Here is a 21,521-nt window from a genome sequence, read left to right on the forward strand (position 1 = left end):
TATGGAAAGATTTCTTACAACAAAAGAGGGCTAACTCTGAAAGACTAAAAACTTCAACTAACTAAAAATTTAAAGTTCTGTTCAAAAGATACCAAAAGAAAGGGGCGGTGGGGGGGGGGAGTTAAAATCTGGGACAGGATGTTACCGACACCAAAAGGTTACTACCCAAAATATAAAAGAATTCCTAGAAGTCTGTAAGAAAAAAAAAAAACGTAGGAATAACAAGTATTGGAGAGGATGTGGGGCTTCCCTGGTGGCGCAGTGGTTGAGAGTCCGCCTGCCGATGCAGGGGACAAGGGTTCGTGCCCCGGTCCAGGAAGATCCCACATGCCGCAGAGTGGCTGGGCCCGTGAGCCATGGCCGCTGAGCCTGCGTGTCCAGAGCCTGTGCTCCGCGACGGGAGAGGCCACAGCAGTGAGAGGCCCGCGTACCGCAGAAAGAAAAGAAACAAAACAAAAACAAGCAAGTATTGGAGAGGATGTGGATCATCACGAACAGCTGTGTACCACTGGTGGGAATGTAAACGGATACAACTGTCCTGGAAAATAACACATGCAAGAGAGTGTATGCCAGACAAACATGTGCAACCAGGAGACATGGACATGTATAACCAGGAGACATGTGCAACCAGGAGACATGGACAAAAGCTTTAACAGCAGCACAATTTGTAAGGAAAAAACCTGTAAATAATCCAAATACAGTGGAGAAAGGATAAACTATGATACAATCTTACAAGTTATTATACAGAAGTAAAAAAAAAAATAGTAGTAAGAGAAGACAAATGGAAGAATCTTAGAGCCATGATGCTGAAAGACGGTCTCAGAAGACCATAAAGAGTCTATATTATACAATTCTAAAACATGCACTACTAAATAATTTACCATACTATATTCTAGTACATTCATGTGGTAGAACTACAAAAAATTCAAAGAAAAGGAAGTGAGATGATAAGAAAATCCAAAAGGGTGGTTACCTCTGAAGAAGAGGCAGGGTAACTGGGTGCAGGAAACACACTCTGGTAGTTTCAATGGCATCACGCTGCTTTAGTTGTTAATTTGGGTGAAACTCAATTATACACTATGCTTTATACGTTACACATTTTTTGTTTTATCAAATATTACATTTTAAAATAGAACTGGCATAACTAAAAATAGTGCTAATAAATATTTCTGACGAAACAATTAAAATTTAATTCTCAAGTTTCTGGTTACATTTCCATAAATAAGCCTAGAGAAAAATATCTTGCTCACAGATTTCCTTAACGCCGACCTACCCAGGCAGTGGACGTGGTCCCGCACGGTGCAGTTGGCCGTGTAGCGCTGCCGCGGGCAGGACACCGCCATGCAGCTGGTGGAGCTGGAGCACTCGTAGTCGGTTTCTGGAAGCTGCCAGCAGAACCTGCAAGTCATGTTGAGGACAAAGCTCTTTCGGGATGTGAAGTCTTGATCCTACGCACCAAAGGACACAGAACTATTCAATCATAATACAGTAGTTTGTTAATAGGTCAATAAAACTACACAGTCATATGGCACCAAGTGTCTAAAATACTTTATGACCTAGGAGGAAGTGGCAGAAAAACAGGTATCAAACCAATATGTACACAATACAAATGTATATGCTATGATCCTATGATCATAAATATACAACCAAAAATATATTCCTAACAAAAAATATCTAGATAAATGCACATCAAAGTAACAAAGGTTATTTCAGAATGATAAGATTATTTCATCATTGTTACTTTGGCTAAATTTTTAATAATGCACATGTGTACTTTTATAACACAGAAAAAAGGAAAATGTACTTTATAAAGCCTCGGAGTCACAGACAGTTCAAAGGGCAGATGAGTCCCTCTGCTCAAGGTCACGGATCTGCAAGCCCGTGCAGAACGCAGGAGCCCTGTTCCTAGAGGAACAGCCTGGCCACCGGGTCTCAACTCTTCCCTAGGAGCCGCCCTGCGAGTGGCCCAGAGCCCCAGGGCTGTCACTGCTGTGACACACCCACAAGCACCCAGCAGGACGGACCCATAGGCAGCCCCAGAAAACCACACCCAACTTAGAAAGAATTGCATAGAGAGGCTGACGAGCAAGTGTTTACTGTGTGTGGGCCCTGAACTTTGAGACCAGAGATTTTTTTCATTTCAATTTTAAATGTCCTTATTTTGTTTTCTGCCTATAAGAGCAGTCCATGTTCTTATATGTTGCACATTTGGAAATTACAGAAAAAACCTGTAACCTCTCCAGAGACAAGCACTTTTAATCTTCTTTCATTTTTCCTTCCTATAGTACAGATTTACATACGTGGAATTATACTGAAAACATTTTGTATCCACTTGACATTATACTGTAATAAATATTTTTCAAAATCATATTTAAATGATAACACAATCACCTCTGGAAGTATTATACTTATTAACTTTTCTGATTAATGCAAAGCTCCTATTATAGACAGTATTTGAAACTGAGTAAGGCACCGCATGAATTAAGCAATATTGTTTTAAGTCTCTGCATATTTCTAGTGATGCATCCATAACACGTTTCTTATCAAGAGTTTTTTAAAACTGGGTAATAAATTTACGTGGTACAAACTCCCGGAGAAAACAGGAGAGTGAGGAGGAGGCTGGTGCAGCCCAGCCCTCAGCAGCACTGCCCTCCCCAGCACCAAGCATCGCTCACCCACCCTGGCCTTCCAGGGAGTCTGTTCTATGCATGGGCACGTTTACGTCAGATACGTTTCTTTTTTTTTTTTTAATTTAATGTTCCCACTGATATTTACTTTTTGCTTAATTCTATAGATATCGATAAATATCCCTAGAGCTGTCTAGTTCTTTTCAATGGCTGCAATGTATTTATTTCACTACACAGTGGACGATAAATTAAACTGTTCTCTTTTGTACATTTGGCTTGTTTCCAATCTTGCCTGTGTGAACAAAGCAGCTAAGAATATCCTTAGGCATATGTATTTGCATACACGTGCAATATGTAATATCTGTAAGATAAATTCCTAAATATGGAATTGCTGGGTCAAAGCTTATGTGCATCTGTAAGTTTCAGAGATAAGACAAAGTGCTCACAACAGGCTGACTAACCTACCCGTCTGCTAACAAGATACAGGAGTGTTTGTCCCTTATACCCTTAAGAACTCAGAGTGTTAAACTTTTTGATTGTTTTGCCAATGTGATAGTTTAAAAAACGCACTGATTTGTACTTAATCATGAGAAAAATTAAACTTTTTTTCATGCACTGAAAGTCCAATTTTATTTCCTTTCCTATGAAAGCTCTGTTCATGTCCTAAAACCATTTCTCTACAGGACTGTCATCTTTTTCTCATTGGCTTTTTGGAAGTCTTTATATATTATGGATATTAGTGCATTATTTGTCACGTGTGTTAGAAATACTTTTTCCTAGTTTGTCATTTATCTTTGGCCTTTATGCTTTTTTTTAGGTCATGCAGAAATCTCTAATTTTTAGTAGTCAAATCTATCAATTCCTTCTTTTATGGCTTCTAAATTTTATTTCATACTTAGAAAAATATTCCCTACTTTGAGATTATAACAAAACTATCTCATGCTTTCTCTGGTACTGTGTGGTTTCACTTTTTCACATTAAATCTTTGATCTGGAATTTACTTTGGATAAAACAGGATTCCACTTTTTTCCATATAGCTACACAGGCACCTCAGCATTTACTGAATCCATTTTCACACCACAAAAAAGTATAGATCCCAACAAAAGCTCATGTGTAGTAAAAAGATTTACCTTTCCCTTTGTGCAACAGCTGTCATTAGTAAGGATACAGAACCTACCTGAAGGATTAAACTTGCTTCAAATACACTAGCAGACTGAGCAAGGAACAGAAAGCAGCATTTCTATCAAGCACATTTCCAGCTGAGGTAACTGGCTTGATAGTTCCCATCATAGCTGGAGCAGGAGCTAGCTGATATGAAAGGGGTTGCAGGATTTTTGCATTAATTTCTATTTATATACTTAACAGGGCCGTTATAAAACAATTTCTTTGACTAGTGTAATCCAGGTAAGGTTCCCTTGCTCTGAGTCCCTATGCAGTACGCATTAGAAGGACAAGAAGAGCTTCTATCTTTCCATTAATATGAAGTTCAAAATAAGGTGCGGGAGGGAGGGAGAGACCTGAGTGCAGCACAGCGAAGGATGAGCATTTGCACGTGCACCTGCGTATGCAGATGGTTACAGCTTATTTCTTCCGGAAATGCTAACTTATTTAGCGAGACAGGATCCTACAGGTGGTCATTAAACAAACAAGGGAAGAATGCACGGCCTGCCCCAGATCACCTGACTGCAGTAGTCCTGGGGCCCGTGGCTCCTGACAGCCAATTATTTGACTGCTCTTCATTTTTAAGAAGAAACAGACCACCAGATGCTCCTGAGGCCGCCTTCAAATGCCACACTTGCGGGCTGGGCACCTGCTACTTTACAGGATTCGCAATGACTGGCTAGTCAGGAAGCAGGTGAGGTGAAAGCACCTGGGGAGGAGAAGGGAAGGAACCCATCCAGAGCACATCTCAGCCAAGGGGTGAGGATGCACCAGGGACCAGGACCCAGGAATTAAGAAACTTCCCTAAGCTTTGTAATTTCTCCTATTCTCTGCTATTTTGCACTAAATGAAACTACTTGTTTTTGGAACACCTAAAGAAGGAAGAAATTGAGAACTATGTTTCATTCAGGAACCAGCTGTGAGAGATGAATGTCAAAGACACTGAGGCAAACAACAGAGGCTAATTCTGGAAAAGCTCTCCTCAGCCGTCAGTTTTCTCATTTTTCACAAGGTACCTACTATCTGCCAGACCCATGAAGTACGCAATTTCAAAAGCCTTCAAACAGGTTTCACCATTAGGTAAGTAGGGAGAAAATTCTATGTAAGATACAGCAGAAGAGACTAACTGATAATCCAAGGGCAGTCATGAAGATTACCCGGCAACTAGTTCAATTTTCCAGCACACTTTAAAGGGTAACTCTGATACAAGAAAGTGACAAATACTGACAGTTACAAACACTAGGTCCAGACACTGAGAACACATAAAATCTCATTTCCCCTTTGGAGTGAAGCCTCCCTCATGCCCTCTCCTGATACTAGACCTCAGGAGAAATAGAGAAAGAGCCTGAGGGTGGAAGGAACTTTCTAATCTACCCCTCTGCAGACCAAGTTCCAAAGAACCGATGGGGAAAGGTATCTTGTTCAAGTAAGTTAGAATCGCTGGTTCAAAAGGAATCTGCAAAAGAGAATATGGTGGGCTTCCCTGGTGGCGCAGTGGTTAAGAATCCGCCTGCCAATGCAGGGGACAGGGGTTCAAGCCCTGGTCCGGGAAGATCCCACATGCCGTGGAGCAACTAAACCCATGTGCCACAACTACTGAGCCTGCACTCTAGAGCCCACGAGCCACAACTACTGAAGCCTATGCACCACAACTACCGAAGCCTGAGCACCTAGAGCCCGTGCTCCGCAACAAGAGAAGCCACCGCAAGGAGAAGCCTGCACATCGCAACGAGAGTAGCCTCCAATCACCGCAACTAGAGAAACTCTGTGTGCAGCAATGAAGACCCAATGCAGCCAAAGATAAATAAATTAATAAATTAATTAAAAGAAAAATCTTACTTCCTACTGCTTCCCTTAAAAAAAAAGAAAAAAGACAGAGATAGAGAATATGGTATGGAATCTGTGTTTTCCTCCTTGACCATCTCCCAGAAAGAGGGCGCCATGGAAACACTACAGGAAAGCTGTTCTGGGCCCATCTCCTGACTTAACAAGAGACAGATGATTAAATCACAGAGCTAGTCATGGCAGGTCCAAGAGTAAAACACTGCCTCATTATTCATTTCTACTCTCTATCTCACCCACATGCTGGGACTACAATGAAGTTTGCAGTAATTTCCCTGGTCCAACGGTTCAAAAATGCAGATACACGAGTCTCCCTGCCCTCGTCACATTCAACACGTGTGGGGCTGCCTCCAGGAGTCTGTGGCTCTGAAGTAGATATCCCGAGAGCACACTAAGGAACACTGACTGTGGAAGCCTTTGTAGGCTCCTTCCTGGCTGTCAACATATCAGAGATGGACTGCAGGTGTGACCACTGTAACAGGGTCATTTCTAATGGGCAACAGTTGGTGCGTTTGAGCCTTTTTTATTTCCTACTTTTTGTAAGAAGTCTGACAATTGCTTCAATTTATCCTTATGTCAAAAAATTGCTATCTGAACCCTTGCAACCAAACCTTACTTGGAGATGGAAGTTTCCATCTTCTGATAAAGTTGACTTTATTCCTCAAATCTTACTTTTTTTTTTTTTTTGTGGTACACGGGCCTCTCACTGTTGTGGCCTCTCCTGTTGTGGAGCACAGGCTCTGGACGTGCAGGCTCAGCGGCCATGGTTCACGGGCTTAGCCGCTCCGCAGCATGTGGGATCTTCCCAGACCAGGGCACGAACCCGTGTCCCCTGCATCGGCAGGCGGACTCTCAATCACTTGCACCACCAGGGAAGCCCCTCAAATCTTACTTTTAAAAAGCAGAGCACTTTCTGAATTTCCTCCAAAGTCAAGTCTAAACTCTACTTATAACTCGAGCTTTATGATCAGTTTATTAAGAATAAGTAAGCTGTAGTACTTACAACACAGGTAACAGAAGGTTTGACTGTGCAGTCAAAAGTGACAGGCTTCCCATAGACACAGGAGAAATTGGTCTTGCACTCTATACAGTCTGCAGGAAGCCTGCTACACAAACCATTGCTCGGACACTTCATCATATAAGGTGGGATATCGGTGCTTTCTGTGAGAGGTGAGAGAGAAGCTTATTCTCTTGGAATACTGATTACAATAACAGAGGAAAGCAATTTTCTAAGCTTAAGGAACACAATCATGAACATAACATATATACAGTGCTAGGAATAAATTAGGACCTCAAAAAGTCTATCATGTTACAAGATGAAAAAAACGAAGGCTTACAGATGATAAAGTTCGTTCAAGATCACAGAGGGAGGGCAAAACTGGAAGCAGAGCCCAAACCTCTCAGTTTCCAATCCAATGTTCTTTTCACTTGAATTCACGAATTTGTAAGTGAAGCCCCTAACCCTCTAAGTGAATCAATCGGTACAACAAGGTACCAACCCTAGAAAAACGTCCTGTCATTATTCCACTTTGGTACTTCAACAAGCCACCATCTGCAAGTAACATTTACAATTTTACAGTGACAAAGTTCAAAATAGTTCTTTATATTATTAACATATTCAGTGGGTTGCAGTAAGTTTCTCCAGCCAGCCTAGCTGGGAGTATAATATATTACTATCACTTAAGAGAGGATCAAAATTGCAACCAGTATTCTCAGGAAGAGAAGCATTCAAAAACGTCCAAGAGAGTAAAAAATTCTTGTGCTTTCTCTACAAAAGAATATATGTTTTAAACTCAAGTATGCTGCTGTCTTCTAGTAGTCTTTTATAGAATCAGTAAAATACGTCTGTCAGTTTCAATTTACCGAAGTAATGGAACTCTAAAGGGATGAAACTAGAGAGACCAAAGTTCCATTTAGCAAAACACACTAATACTCATTTAAAACTGGTCCTACTTAAAGTCACTATTAAGTGGGCAATTCTACAAAATACCTACAAAAGGGTATACTTACAAAAGGGTATAATTCCTATTATACCCTTTTGTAATAGGAACAAAAGAAAAGAAAATTTTCTTTTCTTTTGTTCCTATTACTACTGTGGCTGGAGGATGGGCACTTAGAATCACAAAGCCAAGAGTTTACAGGGCCAGGACAACCCCACCACCTTAAAAAGATGAGAAAACCGAAACCCAATAAGGTGAATATTTTGCTCCACCTCCCAGCAGCACCACCAGAGATAGAAGCAAGGTCTGTACCAGTCCTTCTGCAATCCCTCCATTTCACACAGCCCTGGGGGAGCCTTTAATAATATCCAACATCAGGAACAGGGTTCCAAAAGCACAAGAAATTTTTTGAAGGGAAAGCGTTGGTTGAAGGTTGTCTTGATGGATGAAGTGGAAAAAGAAAAAACTTGAAATAAAGAGATGGAAATGGGGAGCCTGGGACTGGAAAAAGAGACAGGAATGTCAGAAGGTATTGAAATACCAAGACTGTCTACAGAAAAGGTATGCATCTGCCTTTAGTTCACATAATCTAAAATGCAATCAATAAAATGTTCAAAACATGGAAAGTGATTTCATATTCTACAAGAAATTTTATCCAAAAAGAAAAGGAAGAGACCACTAGATACAAATATACACGTTTACTAGAAGAGAAAATGTCTAGTACCTGCTGCCCTGGGCACTACTGTGAACGTACGTGTGGGGCCCGGATCCTTGTCGGACTGAGCCAGCGGCTGCGAAGGCTCTACACTGAAGGACCCTATGATTAGAGAAACGAAGACCTCAGGCTGTGTGTGTATTGCGCCAGGCCCACAGCTGCTCGGGCACACATCTCGGCCTGACCGCCGGGAAACTGAACATGAAACCCAACGGGGTCGACACCAATTTAGGTCTGCGGGCAACTGGAGACGACGCGCGGTGCCGAGACCCAGTTCCGCGTCCCCAGCCGAGCCCCCAGGCCCACAGTTCGAGGCTCGCGGATCCGGCTCCCTGAGCCGAGGGGCGGCGGCAGGACGCGCCGGACTCGGCTGAAGCAACCCGCGCCCTCCGCCCGCACTCAGCCTCGGCCCAAGGGCCCAGGCCGACTGTCCCCGCGGTCCTGAGTTCCCCACCCCTCAGCCCTGGCCGGCGCAGACCCCTGCCCCCAACTCACCGCCGCCCGAGAGGATGTAGAACTGCGAGAGGAACAGCAGCACTCGACACAGGCGGCGTAGCTCCCACAGCAGGAACCCTGCAACCGCCATCTTGCCAGCGGAAGCACTTCCGGGCCGCGGGGGACGCCGGGCCGAGGGGGGCGGGGGGGCGGGTCCGGGGGGGCCACGGCGCAGGCGCGGTCCCTCCTCCCGAGTTCCCCGCGCCCCGCCTCCTAGGGCTGCCAGGTGCCTGAGCGCTGCCAGCGCCTGTGACAAGGCGTTCACCTCTACCCCGGCGGCTGGAGACACGGAAAGGTCACCTGGACCCCGAAAGTCACACCTGAGGGATCGAGAGCAGAGGCGGGGAAATGTGGGAAGTTGGCCGCTGTTTACCTGTGGCCGGATCTGTACGTTTAGAGACAAAAACTGCTGCTGTGCGCTTGGTACCGTGCGGAGGTTTGACGACGTTACGTTTTTGTCAGACTAAAAAGCCTCTTGTTTACAGATGAGGAAACTGGCCCAGACTGCTCGGTAAGGACCCCAGGTGTGCCAGGTGGCCCCCAAGGACCCACTCCCCGCGACCCCAGGGCCCGGGCAGCGTCCCGCGAGCATCTCTCCAGGCCCGCCCTGCCCGGATGTCTAACCAGTCCTCAGAGAGGCTCCTCGAAGGCGGGGAGAGGCCGGACTGAAGTGCGGCCGCGGGTGTCAGGCCCCCAGACCCCCCTGGAGGAGGCCCGCCCCGGAAGGGAGCTGCTCCCAGGGCGCGGCTCCCTGCGGCCGGCACAGCGATCCGCACCTGTTCCCTCCGCACCTGTTCCCACCGTAGCAACTTTCGTGCTGGGCTGCGCACGGGCTTCCCTCTCCCCGCCCACCCAACACAAGGTTGTCTGGGGTGGGGATGGGGAGTTTTCTGACGCCCCCTGCCTCACTAGCACGTTTGGTGAATTCAAGGAATGTATCGAATAGTGCTTGGCCTCAATTAAAGTTAGCTTAAACAGGTACATCACACAATCTGCACCTTCCAGCATCACACAGGCCTGACCCTTGAACAACTTTGGGGTGAGGGGTACAGTGTAACTTAGAGCGGGCCCTCCTCATTCGGTTCTTCCCTATCGGTGACTCCACCTCCTTAGATTCCACCAACTGCGGGTAGGATTATGTATACTCTAGTATTTGCTATTGAAAAAAACCCACGGGTAAGTGGACCCGTGCACTTCAATCCTGTTGTTCACGGTCAGCTCTACTGGTTTGTCTTCCAACTCTTCAGGAAGCTAAATGATGTGTGTACAGAAGAGAGAGCAGGTCTTAAATTTATTTTGAATTCCACAGCACATAACCAAATAAACAAAAAATACTGCTTGATTGCTAGCTAAATTCACTACTGACATAAAGCCATTTTAATTCAGTTCTGAGCAGTAAGGTATTCCTCTCAGTTAAAATCAGAAATCCACTTGAGTCTGTAAATCAGTGGAATGTCATCCCATCAGAAGAGTAATTTAACTCTAGGGGAGCACATTATTATGGTATAAACCTATAGGTGAAACCCTGGAAGCACTACATAACCCATTTTATTTGAGAGTTTATTTTTTCTAAAGATAAATAAGGTTCAGTTGTCATTTAGAGGCATTAAAATGGCAACTCATCCTATAGTGGAAACTACAGAAGATTGCACAACACTGAATCTCTTTGAGTTCAGAATCCTTTGTTAGTAATCCAATATTTAGTACTAGCTTCTTCTTTTGTGATTGTTGGTTAGTTAAAACAAATTGATTCCAATTTTGAAAATAAAGTTTCAGGACCTCCCTTGTGGTCCAGAGGTTAAGACTCTACGTTTCCACTTCAGGGGGCATGGGTTCGATCCCTGGTCAGGGAAGTTCCACATGCTGTGGGGTGTAGCCAAAAATAAGAAAAATAAAGTTTCAGTGCGATCTTTAGTAAAACTTCAGTTAAAAAATACCTGAGACATAATGTTTTTAGAAAATAAGATATCACCCCATATTCAAAAAGCTTTGCAGACTTTTATTTGAAACTTCTTTTGAAAGTCAGAATTCTTAACAGTAACATCTCATAATGCTCATTTCCTAGTATTTCCCTCTTTGATGAACGACATTTTCCCATTGAAGTCTCTCAAGATATTTGGGAAATTTAAAATTTCCCACACTTGTCCTCTCATTGTCCGCAGACACATTAGTGAATCAGATTTTGTGCATATCAGCCACTCATTCCCTGTCTCACTTCTCACTGTGCCCATCAGTGGACCAGACAGTGGGTCCTAAGTTCTCAGAAGTAGGAATGGTAATTAAGGAAAATGCATGTTCAGGGTTCAGAACAAGGTTACACAGATGTGAGCACAAGGAAAGGACTTCAGAATTCTTCCTCAGCATTCAGGGTACGTGATTTCTTGAGATTCTTCAATTTATCAATGGCAGAAGTTACTGAAATCTCTCCATGAATTTTGTTGTCTCTTGTTCGAACATTTACGGCATTATTTGTCTTTTCCTTTTCTCCAACCACTGTAGAAAACGAAGGGAAATATATTTTCAATCAACAATTTACTAAATATTAAGTCAGCAGTCATATGGCATGTGTCTTATTAAGTTTTCTTCTTAGTACTAATCACCAAATATCAATCTAATGCCCATTTGGTCATCCTCTAAGAGTAAATTTCTTGAGACAAGGAATGACTTCTAATCCCATCTCTCTATTGTCCGTTTTCAAGAACACCTGTGGTGGTCGTGGAGTACAGGTGGGAGGAGGGAGCTCCTAAAGACCCCCTGACTCCACCTGTCTCACTTGATGAATCAAGAGGCAGGCACCAGACACGTGTCCAACCAGCCAACAGAATTTTCTGGAATATATGTAAAAGGTTTGTTCTTGCTAATGACCCATATTGTGAGATGATGCAGAATTCTGCCGCCATGTTTCTTGCTGTCTGGAAGAAAGATACTGGCCAGCAAGTAAGGGGAATAAAGTAGATCAAGAGAAGCATAAAGAAGCAGATCAAAACAGGGAACAGAAATGGGGAGAAATGGTCCTGGTAAGGGTTGAGTTCCCCTTCCAGTTACTTTTCTAATGATTTGGCTACTTAATTCTACCTTCCATGGCACGAGATACTCTAACTCCCTTCCAGTACATTCCATCGTGTCTAAGCGAATTTGAAATTTCTGTCACCACAAGAAGGCTGACTGAAGCATCACAGTACCTACAACAAACACTTTTGATGACAGATTGCTCATAGGACAGCCCTGTGCATATTTATTTTGCCTTCTACAGAAACTTTCAACTTATAGCAGATAACCATATCATGCCTGCAGGCATATAAATAAGTTTCCCTTGATTTTGAATCATTTTTACAGTCAAAATTTTAGATTCTGTATCTAATTACTCATGTTCCTTAAGGACGTTTTATTTTTTCACTTCTTTTCTTTTGATCATCTTAAATTTGGAACATCTCCTAGTCATTAGTTTAATCCTAAAGATTTCTAATAAACCAGAAAAGCAAAGGAGATTATTTCAGGCCTATCACATGACTGAAACATACAGAGTATAATTCTACTGATAAGATCATTTTCCACTGTCAGTTTGAGTTATTAATTCTTCCTAGTAATACTACACCACAGGATCCATGTGAAACTTCATAACTCTTCTTTTCTGGCAAATAACAAAAAGTATCTAGCCAGGAACATCACAGACTCTTCTTTGTGTATAAGTATTCAACAGCTATTTGTCATAATCAAGAAGTTATACCATATTCTTTATTTTGTTTTTTGGGTTTTTTTGGAATTAAGGTGAAAACACAAGCATTTGGGAAAAATATATACAAATTTAGATTACCCAAAATAAAATTATACTGATCCAGCTGTGCATTTTGTATTTTCTTATTTAGTGTACAACTATGATCTAAGTCAACATCAGCCATGAATCCTTCTTCAAAAAATTCAGTGGATACCTATAAGAGAATGAGACACTTTCATTAATACATTGTGTATGGTAATGCGGTGGCCAGCCTCCAAGATGACCCCCAGGGTCCCACCCCCTGGTATTCACACTCTTGTGTGTCCCCTCCACCTTGTACCAGGTTGGTCTCTGTGACCACAGTGGAGGGAGAGTGATGGCACCCCACTTCTGAGATGAGGTTAAAGGGCTGAGTCACTCCCCCTGCCTCGACCTCTGAGAAGCCTCACCAGGCACCTGAGCCAGAATCCCCAGCCAAGTTGTCCCAGATTCTGACTCGCAGAAACTGAGATAATAAATGCTTGTTGTTCTAAGCTGCCAAGTTTTGGGGTAATTTGTTACACAGCAACAGATAATGTAAGTATTCTTCCTAATAGAGCCACGAGGAAAAGAATAACTATGAGATGTTTTAAAACACCAATTTCTCAAAAACATTAAGAAATAAAATAGTTCTGATACAGCTACATAGACACGACTGAGGTGTTACTGAAAACATTTACTGAAAACGTGGGGTGGTAAATTAATGTATTAGTTATGCAATATTTTAAGGTGCGAATAACATTCCAAGTCAATGACGTTCACAGACCACATGCCAAGATTATGTACTATAAATGTCTCTAATTTTACCTGAAGTGCATATTTTTCACAAGTTGGCTCCACAGGGATGACCATTACCTGACGAGGAGACAGCCAGAAAGGCCTGAAAAATATAATACGTATTTTTAAAATGACCATTTATTACAAGATTAAAAAACAACCAAAGACTCTTTTTTCTTTTTAAGTAAGACTTCACAAGAGAGCAGGTTCAGTAGAGGGGTGTGGAAATAAAGCAAACTATATTAAAAGGCAATAGGGGCTTCCCTGGTGGCGCAGTGGTTGAGAGTCCACCTGCCGATGCAGGGGATGTGGGTTCGTGCCCCGGTCCAGGAAGATTCCACATGCCGCGGAGCGGCTGGGCCCGTGAGCCATGGCCGCTGAGCCTGCGCGTCCGGAGCCTGTGCTCCGCAACGGGAGAGGCCACGACAGTGAGAGGCCCGCGTACCGCAAAAAAAAAAAAAAAAAGGCAATAAAGGAGACAAAAGGGGAAACTGGGCATTTTGATTGGAAAGGGAGGGAAAACAGGTTGGCAGCTAGATGAAAGGGCTAAACATCACTGACCATGCGACCCAGCAACCGCTCTCCTGGGTATTTATCCCAGAGAAATGGAAACATGTTCACACAAGGACCTGCACACTAACATTTATAGCAGCTTTATGTATAATAGCCCCAAACTGGAAATATCCGAAATGCCTTTCAGCCAGTGAATGCTCAAACTGTGCATCTCACTACAGAACACCATCAGTAGTGAAAGGGAGCCAACGACTGGTACTTGAGATGCCTCGGATGCATCTCAAGGCAACTCCATCCAAGGAGTGAAAAAAGTCAGTCTCCAACGGCTGCACGCTGTGATTCCATTTATGTAACATTATGGAAATGACAAAATTATAAAGATGGAGCCCAGATGAGTGGCTGCTGGAGGATGGTGACAGGGATGGGGTAGGAGGTGTGTGGCCATAAAATAAACGGCAGCATGAGGGATCCTTATAAGTAATGGAACTGTCCTGTACCTTGGCTGGCGGGTACACAAATCTACACATGTGCACAAATGCAAGACCTGAATGAGGTTGGTGGATTGTCACTCCCCAGTTATGTTGTATACAGTTCTGCAAGATGTTACCATTGGGGAAAACTGGTAAAAGGTATGCTGGACCTCTTTGTAAATGATTCTACAGTTATCTCAAAATGAAAATGTTTTAAAAGATGGAAAGGTGGGTATAAGCAATGTTTGATGTGGGAAATGTTTGCCTTTTTCTTCAGCATATTTAGTTTGAAGGTGGAAGGAAATGCATGGGGACTATTACCAGATGGCACTTTGTGCATACATGTTTTTACATACTTATTCTTAAATTACAAAAACAAAATAATACATGTGACAAATGTAATTATATACATGATGAAATACAGATTATAAAATGAAAAGTAAATGTATCTTTTTGAGCTCTGTTCTCACCCCTGCTTCAGCCCTACCAACTCAAGAGAGCCACATTTTAAACATTTCTACTTTTATTTCTCAGGGAGATTTCCACCACAACTTGGTAGGTGTCCAAAGGCTTGCTGTGTAAACTGTGGAGGGTGGTACTGCGTCTCCACAGGGAGGTGTGCCCAAACCATCTCCTGATCCCCTAGTTCTACTGCTCTCTTGCAAGACCCACCATCTCTCACTATGTTAACTATTTACAACAGAATCAACTGGAGAGAAATATAAACATGTTAATTCACACACACACATATTCATATCTATGGTTTTGGATTCTCTGTACCTGTAATAGATTGGACACCCCCATGACACCTCAGTATATTTCTCTAGGATTGCAAATAAAATCTAAGGGACAGACACAGACTCGGGCAATACCATCCCCATGGCCCATTCTGAGCAACCATCCACATACCAAATGTACTTGTCATCTGGTTTCCAACCTAAGTATCTCTTATGTCTCTGACCCTGTGGCCAAAGCAATAACCAGATCCCACGCATCAATGTAACCCACATCTGGACACTTTTCCCTCCAGGCACAGAGGGTGACCAGACTTACCACTCAAAAGCCTGCACTTAGGGCATTCACCTTCCCCCTCCATCCCTGGAGGGGGATGCCACTGCAGCGGTTCTCTTTGGCTTTGGGGCCATGTGTGAACCAGGCTTACATGTTTCCTCCTAAGTCAGTGGTCACAGGGCTGTGAGGTCAACAGCATAGCAGAAGGAAGGAGGGCAGTACAGCTAGAGATGGTGCCCTGAGAGTGTGGGCCATATATGTTCCAGCGGCTAGATCTTTGAGGGGTTTGTTTGACACAGGTGAAAAGGTTACTCTTTAATTTTACTGAGATCCCAAAAAGGTAAATGATAGTGTTATGCCACGCTGCCTCTGTTTTCTTTGTTTTGTTTTCTGGTCTGGCAGATGCCACAAAAATTTTTATTTGCTGTTTGGATACTTGCTAATTATAAGGCAAAAGCCACCAATTTTTTCATATTAATTTCATCTTTTAGACATGATTTTTAAGAACAGTAGACATATAGCTTTTCTTTTCCATATCACTTACCATTTTCCTCCATAGTTTTCTGAGAGAATGGCTATCATTCTTTCCACTGACCCCAAAATGGCTCGATGAATGATCACAGGGTTCTTCTTATCATCCCCATCCTTACTAAAAAAATGAAAATTATACATTTAATTATTCTCTTAAGATTCATAAATAACTTTATCTTCTTACCTTATATTTAAAAGGTATTTTCCCAAACTAGGTAAAACAATAGACTACTCATAAATTATCTTTAAACATAAATGTGCCATTAATTAGAAATAAAGGGTTTTTTTCTTTCAAATTATGATATCTTTTATCTTTTATTTTTTTAAAGATCTTTTATCTTTTTATTTTTTTTATCTTTTATCTTTTATTTGCATTATGTTTCTTATTTTTTTAATAATTTATTATTTTTAAAATTTATTTATTTTTGGCTGCATTAGGTCTTTGTTGCTGCATGTGGGCTTTCTCTAGTTGCAGCGAGCGGGGACTACTCTTCGTTGCAGTGCACGGGCTTCTCATTGTGGTGGCTTCTCTTGTTGCGGAGCATAAGCTCTAGGCGCGCAGGCTTCAGTAGTTGTGGCGCACAGCCTTAGTTGCTCCGCAGCATGTGGGATCTTCCCAGACCAGGGCTTGTACCCGTGTCCCCTGCATTGGCAGGTGTATTCTTAACCACTGCACCACCAGGGAAGCCCTATGGTATCTTTTATAAACCAAAGGGAAGTAAAATATATCATCTAGGAAAAAGCAATGTAACATTAGATCACTATCTCTGTTACAAATCTACTGATTATTCTAAACTACCAGCTTTATTCGAAACTACCAGTTTACTCATATTGAGAGGCAATCTTACAAATCATATTTTTTAAATTAACTTTATTTTGAACTATGGCTTACTTCACCACTAATTTATTGAACAATTATCAAAGACATTGCAAAAGTAAAGAAAGTGGGTTTCTGGAGTCTGTAATAGAATATGTTGGTATTCTATTAGTTTGGGTTAATGGTATGACCACGGTGGCTGGCAAAAAATTTACCAACCTTAGTTAGTTAGTTAGTAGTTATTAGAAAATATTGAAAACATATACAAAAGCAGAGAGAATAGTATAATGAACTCCCACATAACCCTTTCTCAGCATCAGCAAATGTCAACTCACAGCCAACCTGGTTTGGTCCAAATGCACCCATTCCTGACACCATCCACTGTAAACACACTGCCATATTGTAAACACTACGCCCCCATACTACTGATATATTTCAAAATGCTCCTGATACTTGTTCCAGAAGTCCACTGGTCAAATTCCATTTACAGACCTGAAACCTTCATGACATTCTCCTTACATTTGAGAATTCTCTCCTCCCTTTCAGAAAAAGATGTAAAAAGCAAATTACAACTGTTAATTGTAATAAAGTCAGGCACTCCAAGATCTGTGCACACTTTTCCCAGAAAGATAAATTTCACATTACTGCAACAAATGTAATAATATGTGATGCTTACGAAGTTCTTAGGACAAATTTTTATCTAAACGTTGTACCAGCTAGTCACTACTAAAACACATATACACACAGGGCAAACAGACAAAAACAGAGACTCATTCATTAAACTCACTTCAAAAGAGTTTTCATTGGACATCGTCATTGCCAATCATTTCTGCTAAGAGCCACGGCAGACTGACTGCAGGCCAAATCCTCTGTCAGATCCTACAGAAGCTTTGGGGTGGGGCTGGGGGGGCCTGAGTCCAGTCCTGCTCAGATATATGCAGAAATAATTCATTCTACAAACTGGAAACAGCATGGTATGTTCCTGAATGTCGCATAATGTTGCCTGTGTAGGGAATGAAAGAGAAGCAGCATGATCCTTTCACAGGCCCCTGGGTACCAGAAATTTCTGTCCCATCATTTATTTTAAAAGAATTAAAATCAGGTCTAGTCTTAAAAAGGGCAAAGAGTGACCTAATCTATGCTTACACATCTATACTTTCAGGTAAACATTAGAATTAATGACAAGTTCCACAAACAATCCTCGTGGATTTAGTTGGAATTACATTAGATTTACAGATACATTTGAAGAGAATTCGTATCTTCACAATATTGATTCTTCCCAGTCCAACAGTGGTGTGAATCTTCATTTAAACAACTGGTTTTTTTTTTGCCTTTGATAAAGTTTTATGGTATATATTTCAAATAAACATTATATATTTATGTTCCTTGTTAAGTTTATTCCTAGATATTTTGCTTGGTTTTTTTTTTTTTTAATTTATTTATTTATTTTTGGCTGTGTTGGGTCTTCATTGCTGTGCGTGGGCTTTCTCTAGTTGTGGCGAGCAGGGGCTACTCTTCATTGAGGTGCGCAGGCTTCTCATTGTGGTGGCTTCTCTTATTGCGGAGCACAGGCTCTAGGCACGTGGGCTTCAGTAGTTGTGGCACACAGGCTCAATAGTTGTGGCACACAGGATTAGTTGCTTCGCTGCATGTGGGATCTTCCCGGGCCAGGGCTCGAACTGGTGTCCCCTGCATTGGCAGGCGGATTCTTAATCACTGCACCACTGGGGAAGCCCCTTTGCTTGGTTTTTGTTATTGTTGTTACTGTTTCTGAAATTTTTTTTCCATTGCACTTTTTAGTACACTGTCGCTAATATATATGAAAGCAAATTGATGTTTGCATTTTGACCTTATTGCTAGGTACCTTACTTTATTATCAGTTTTAATTTTTCTCCATCTGATTCTATTGGATTTCTAGACATCTTAGCATCTACATACAATGAAAATTTGACTCTTTATTTCAATATGTCTACATATCCCAGAACAATTGTAAGAGTACAAATAGGCTAGTCACCTTCTTCTCAACTAAGTAGAGATGTTATTGTTGTTTTCTAATAAATACTCCTTACCATTACAGGACAATTTATTTCTGTTCCTCTCACAGGAATGAATGTCACATTTTATCCAATGCCTTTCAGCGCTGTTGAAGGTAATGGGTGACAATATGCTTCGTAATGTTAAACTACCCCTGCTTTTTTTTTTTTAAATATTTATTTATTTATTTATTTGGCTGCACCTAGGCCTTAGCTGAGGTTGCTGTGTGCGGGATCTTCCTGGCGGCATGTGGAATCTTTAGTTGCAGCATGCGGGATCTAGTTCCCTGACCAGGGATCAAACCCAGGCCCCCTGCATTGGGAGTGTGGAGTCTTAAGCACTGGACCACCAGGGAAGTCCAAAACCACCCCTGCTTTCTTGGGTAAAAAACTTACTTGATCAAGGTGATGACCTCGCTGCTCCTCCCTCTTCTCCCCTCATATCTAAGCCACAAACAGATCGCATTGGTTCCACCTCCAAAATATACCCCAAATACCTCCACTTTTCTCATCTCTGTATCACTGCCACCATGTTCTGTCATCATCTCTTACCTGGCCTACAGACCACTGCTTCCACTTCTGCTTTCCAGTCCCCACTGTCCACACAACACCTAGGACGATGGATGGATGGATGGGTGGATGGGTGGATGGATGGATGGGTGGATGGTTGGATGGGTGGATGGGTAGATGGATGGATGTGTGGATGGCTTGCCTGATCTACTGCTTCTCCACATCCCCCTTGGATGGCTAGTAGTGTTCAAATTTTGTTGCACTAGTTGGGTTATTTTTGCATAAAGTCCCCCTACCCCTAATTCTTTTTATTCATTTTGGTAGGTTACTGGGGAAAGATGATTTTGCAGATATGAACTTAAGACACCATCTTTTCCAAAAGGCCTGAATTTATTCTTGAAAGTTCTGTGCTTTCCCCTTTAACTTTTGAGAATTTTTATTATTCTCATGTCCTGATGTAACTCCCTGTATGAACACTTCAACTATTCTTCAGCTCTTTACCTTCTCACAGGATGTAACTCTCAGTGTAGCTCTATAACCATTAATCAAAACACAAGTTGGAGAATCCGAAATAAAATTTTTGTTGGTTGAACATAAATTGAGATCACTGCATAAAATCCTACACTCTGGGAAATTGGTGGTTGTTCATTTATTATAAGAATCTTATTAGGAAAATATTCTATTAAAAATTATTAGACTTAAAATATGCCAATAATTTTTCCTTTTTAAATTAACTTTTTAAATTAATAATCTTGAGTGAAAGAGATCTCAACACATTATCTAATCAACACCACATCTCTAAAACAGGACATGGTGAGAAGGGGAGAGTTTAAAGAAATGATGTTGTGATTTTTGTCTAATTCGAGTCAGTGGAATGGTCTTTAAAAAGAAGCTGCTTCCAGGCAGAATGAAGTAAGCATACCACACCTGACTCTCTCTCTGAACGCAGACGTGGACCCTGGAGAGAACATGAAGAACAGCCACCCGAGGGCTGGGAGGAGTGACTAGTGCCAGGGGATTGCCGAGAAGACCAGAATCTGAAGTGCCACCAAACTGCACTTAGTTTTTTGTAATTTTGTCTTCCAGTTTGTGTGGCCTGGACTCAAAGACAGCCGACAAGCAAGAATACATACCAGGTACTGACAGGAAAAGCTTCAAGAGAAATCCTCACTTTCTGGCCAAGAGCCAGAAAATAACTGCTAAGTTTCAGAAAAAGTGGGGGTGGGGGACGTCCTGGAGTTTTCTTCTGTTTCTTTTTTCTCCTCTCTTCCTCCAGCCCCCAGCATTCCCACAGTGGCACAGAGACTAAACAGGCACCTAAAACTCCAAGGAAGGGGATCCTTCTCTCTGACCCGAACAGCTGTGATCCCAAGCGTACGTGAATCCCTGTGCTCTCTCTCTCTGGCTGGCCTCCTGATGCCTGGTCTCTGACACAGATAGCCCTGGAAACAGCATGCGGAGCAGGGAAGCTAAAGCCCAGCGTTCTGGCAACAGGACTACAGAAAGGGACTTCAGGGAATCAAAGTGTCAGGGAAATACAGAGAGCAGGGGGCGCAGAAGAGCTGCCCCATAAAGGGGTGTATGAGCTCGCTGGCCTCACCTCTCATCGCACATGCTTGGATCTGACCGTAACAGCACATAAAAGCCTTGAGAATTGGACTGTGGGACTTCGCCCCTGGGTGGTGCACACAGGACAGAAGGCCTCGCTGAGGCCGAGATCCACAGATGCTCATATCCCTTATATACGATGGCTGGTACAGTGTGCCCAGTCGGCCCTCCATATCCATGGGCTTCAGAGATACAGATACAGATATGGATACAGAGGGCCGACTGTATAAGCTCAGAAAACTGAGCTGACGTTGGAACCACAGAAGGCGGGTTAGAAATTACAGCCTGAACCTGCCCAGGCAGAATGACTGCTAAAAAGTCAACAATCCCCTTAGGATTTAAACAAGACCCAGCATCTCACAATATAATATTAACAATGTCTGGGATGCAAGTCAAACCTACTCAGCATATTCATCACCAGGAAAATCTCAATTCCAAACAACATTATGGAAAGGGAATAACAGTAACTGCAGTGGGGAAATCTGGCAAACTTTTTTTTAACCAAGTGATGGAGGTTACATCACTGGTGACAAGTCACATTGATTCCATGCACACCCTTGACAGGATGAGCCACCCTCAAAAGGTGATATACAGTATGATTCCACTTCTGTGGCATTCTGGGAAAGTGATGGAGAGGAGGTCAGTGGCTGCCCAGGGCTGGGGTGGGAGGAGAGTGTGACTGTAAAGGAACAGCACAGGAGTTTGCTTGCCTGATGG

The 21,521-nt window shown here is 42.4% G+C and overlaps 2 protein-coding genes across 3 annotated transcripts in view; both read right to left on the reverse strand.

The window, feature by feature from the left end:
* The window catches only part of TM2D3 (TM2 domain containing 3), an 11,538-nt gene extending 2,663 nt beyond the window's left edge, over positions 1-8,875 (reverse strand). Inside the window, exons 1-4 of one of the 2 annotated variants that reach the window (XM_007450271.1) lie at positions 8,781-8,871; positions 8,295-8,372; positions 6,634-6,791; positions 1,274-1,448 (exon numbers count right to left, since the gene is read on the reverse strand). In XM_007450271.1, coding sequence (XP_007450333.1) covers positions 1,274-1,448; positions 6,634-6,791; positions 8,295-8,372; positions 8,781-8,871 — 502 coding nt within the window. Of the gene's footprint in view, positions 1-1,273; positions 1,449-6,633; positions 6,792-8,294; positions 8,373-8,780 lie in introns of both variants that reach the window. The other variant, XM_007450272.1, reaches the window with a different exon arrangement.
* Positions 8,876-11,124: 2,249 nt separating this feature from the next.
* The window catches only part of TARS3 (threonyl-tRNA synthetase 3), a 49,803-nt gene continuing 39,406 nt past the window's right edge, over positions 11,125-21,521 (reverse strand). Inside the window, 4 exon segments of the mRNA XM_007472281.1 lie at positions 11,125-11,273; positions 12,595-12,709; positions 13,342-13,414; positions 15,850-15,954. Of these exon segments, the coding sequence (XP_007472343.1) occupies positions 11,125-11,273; positions 12,595-12,709; positions 13,342-13,414; positions 15,850-15,954 (442 nt within the window).

This window comes from Lipotes vexillifer, unplaced genomic scaffold (assembly GCF_000442215.2).
Source record: "Lipotes vexillifer unplaced genomic scaffold, Lipotes_vexillifer_v1.1 scaffold688, whole genome shotgun sequence".
NCBI lineage: Eukaryota > Metazoa > Chordata > Mammalia > Artiodactyla > Lipotidae > Lipotes > Lipotes vexillifer.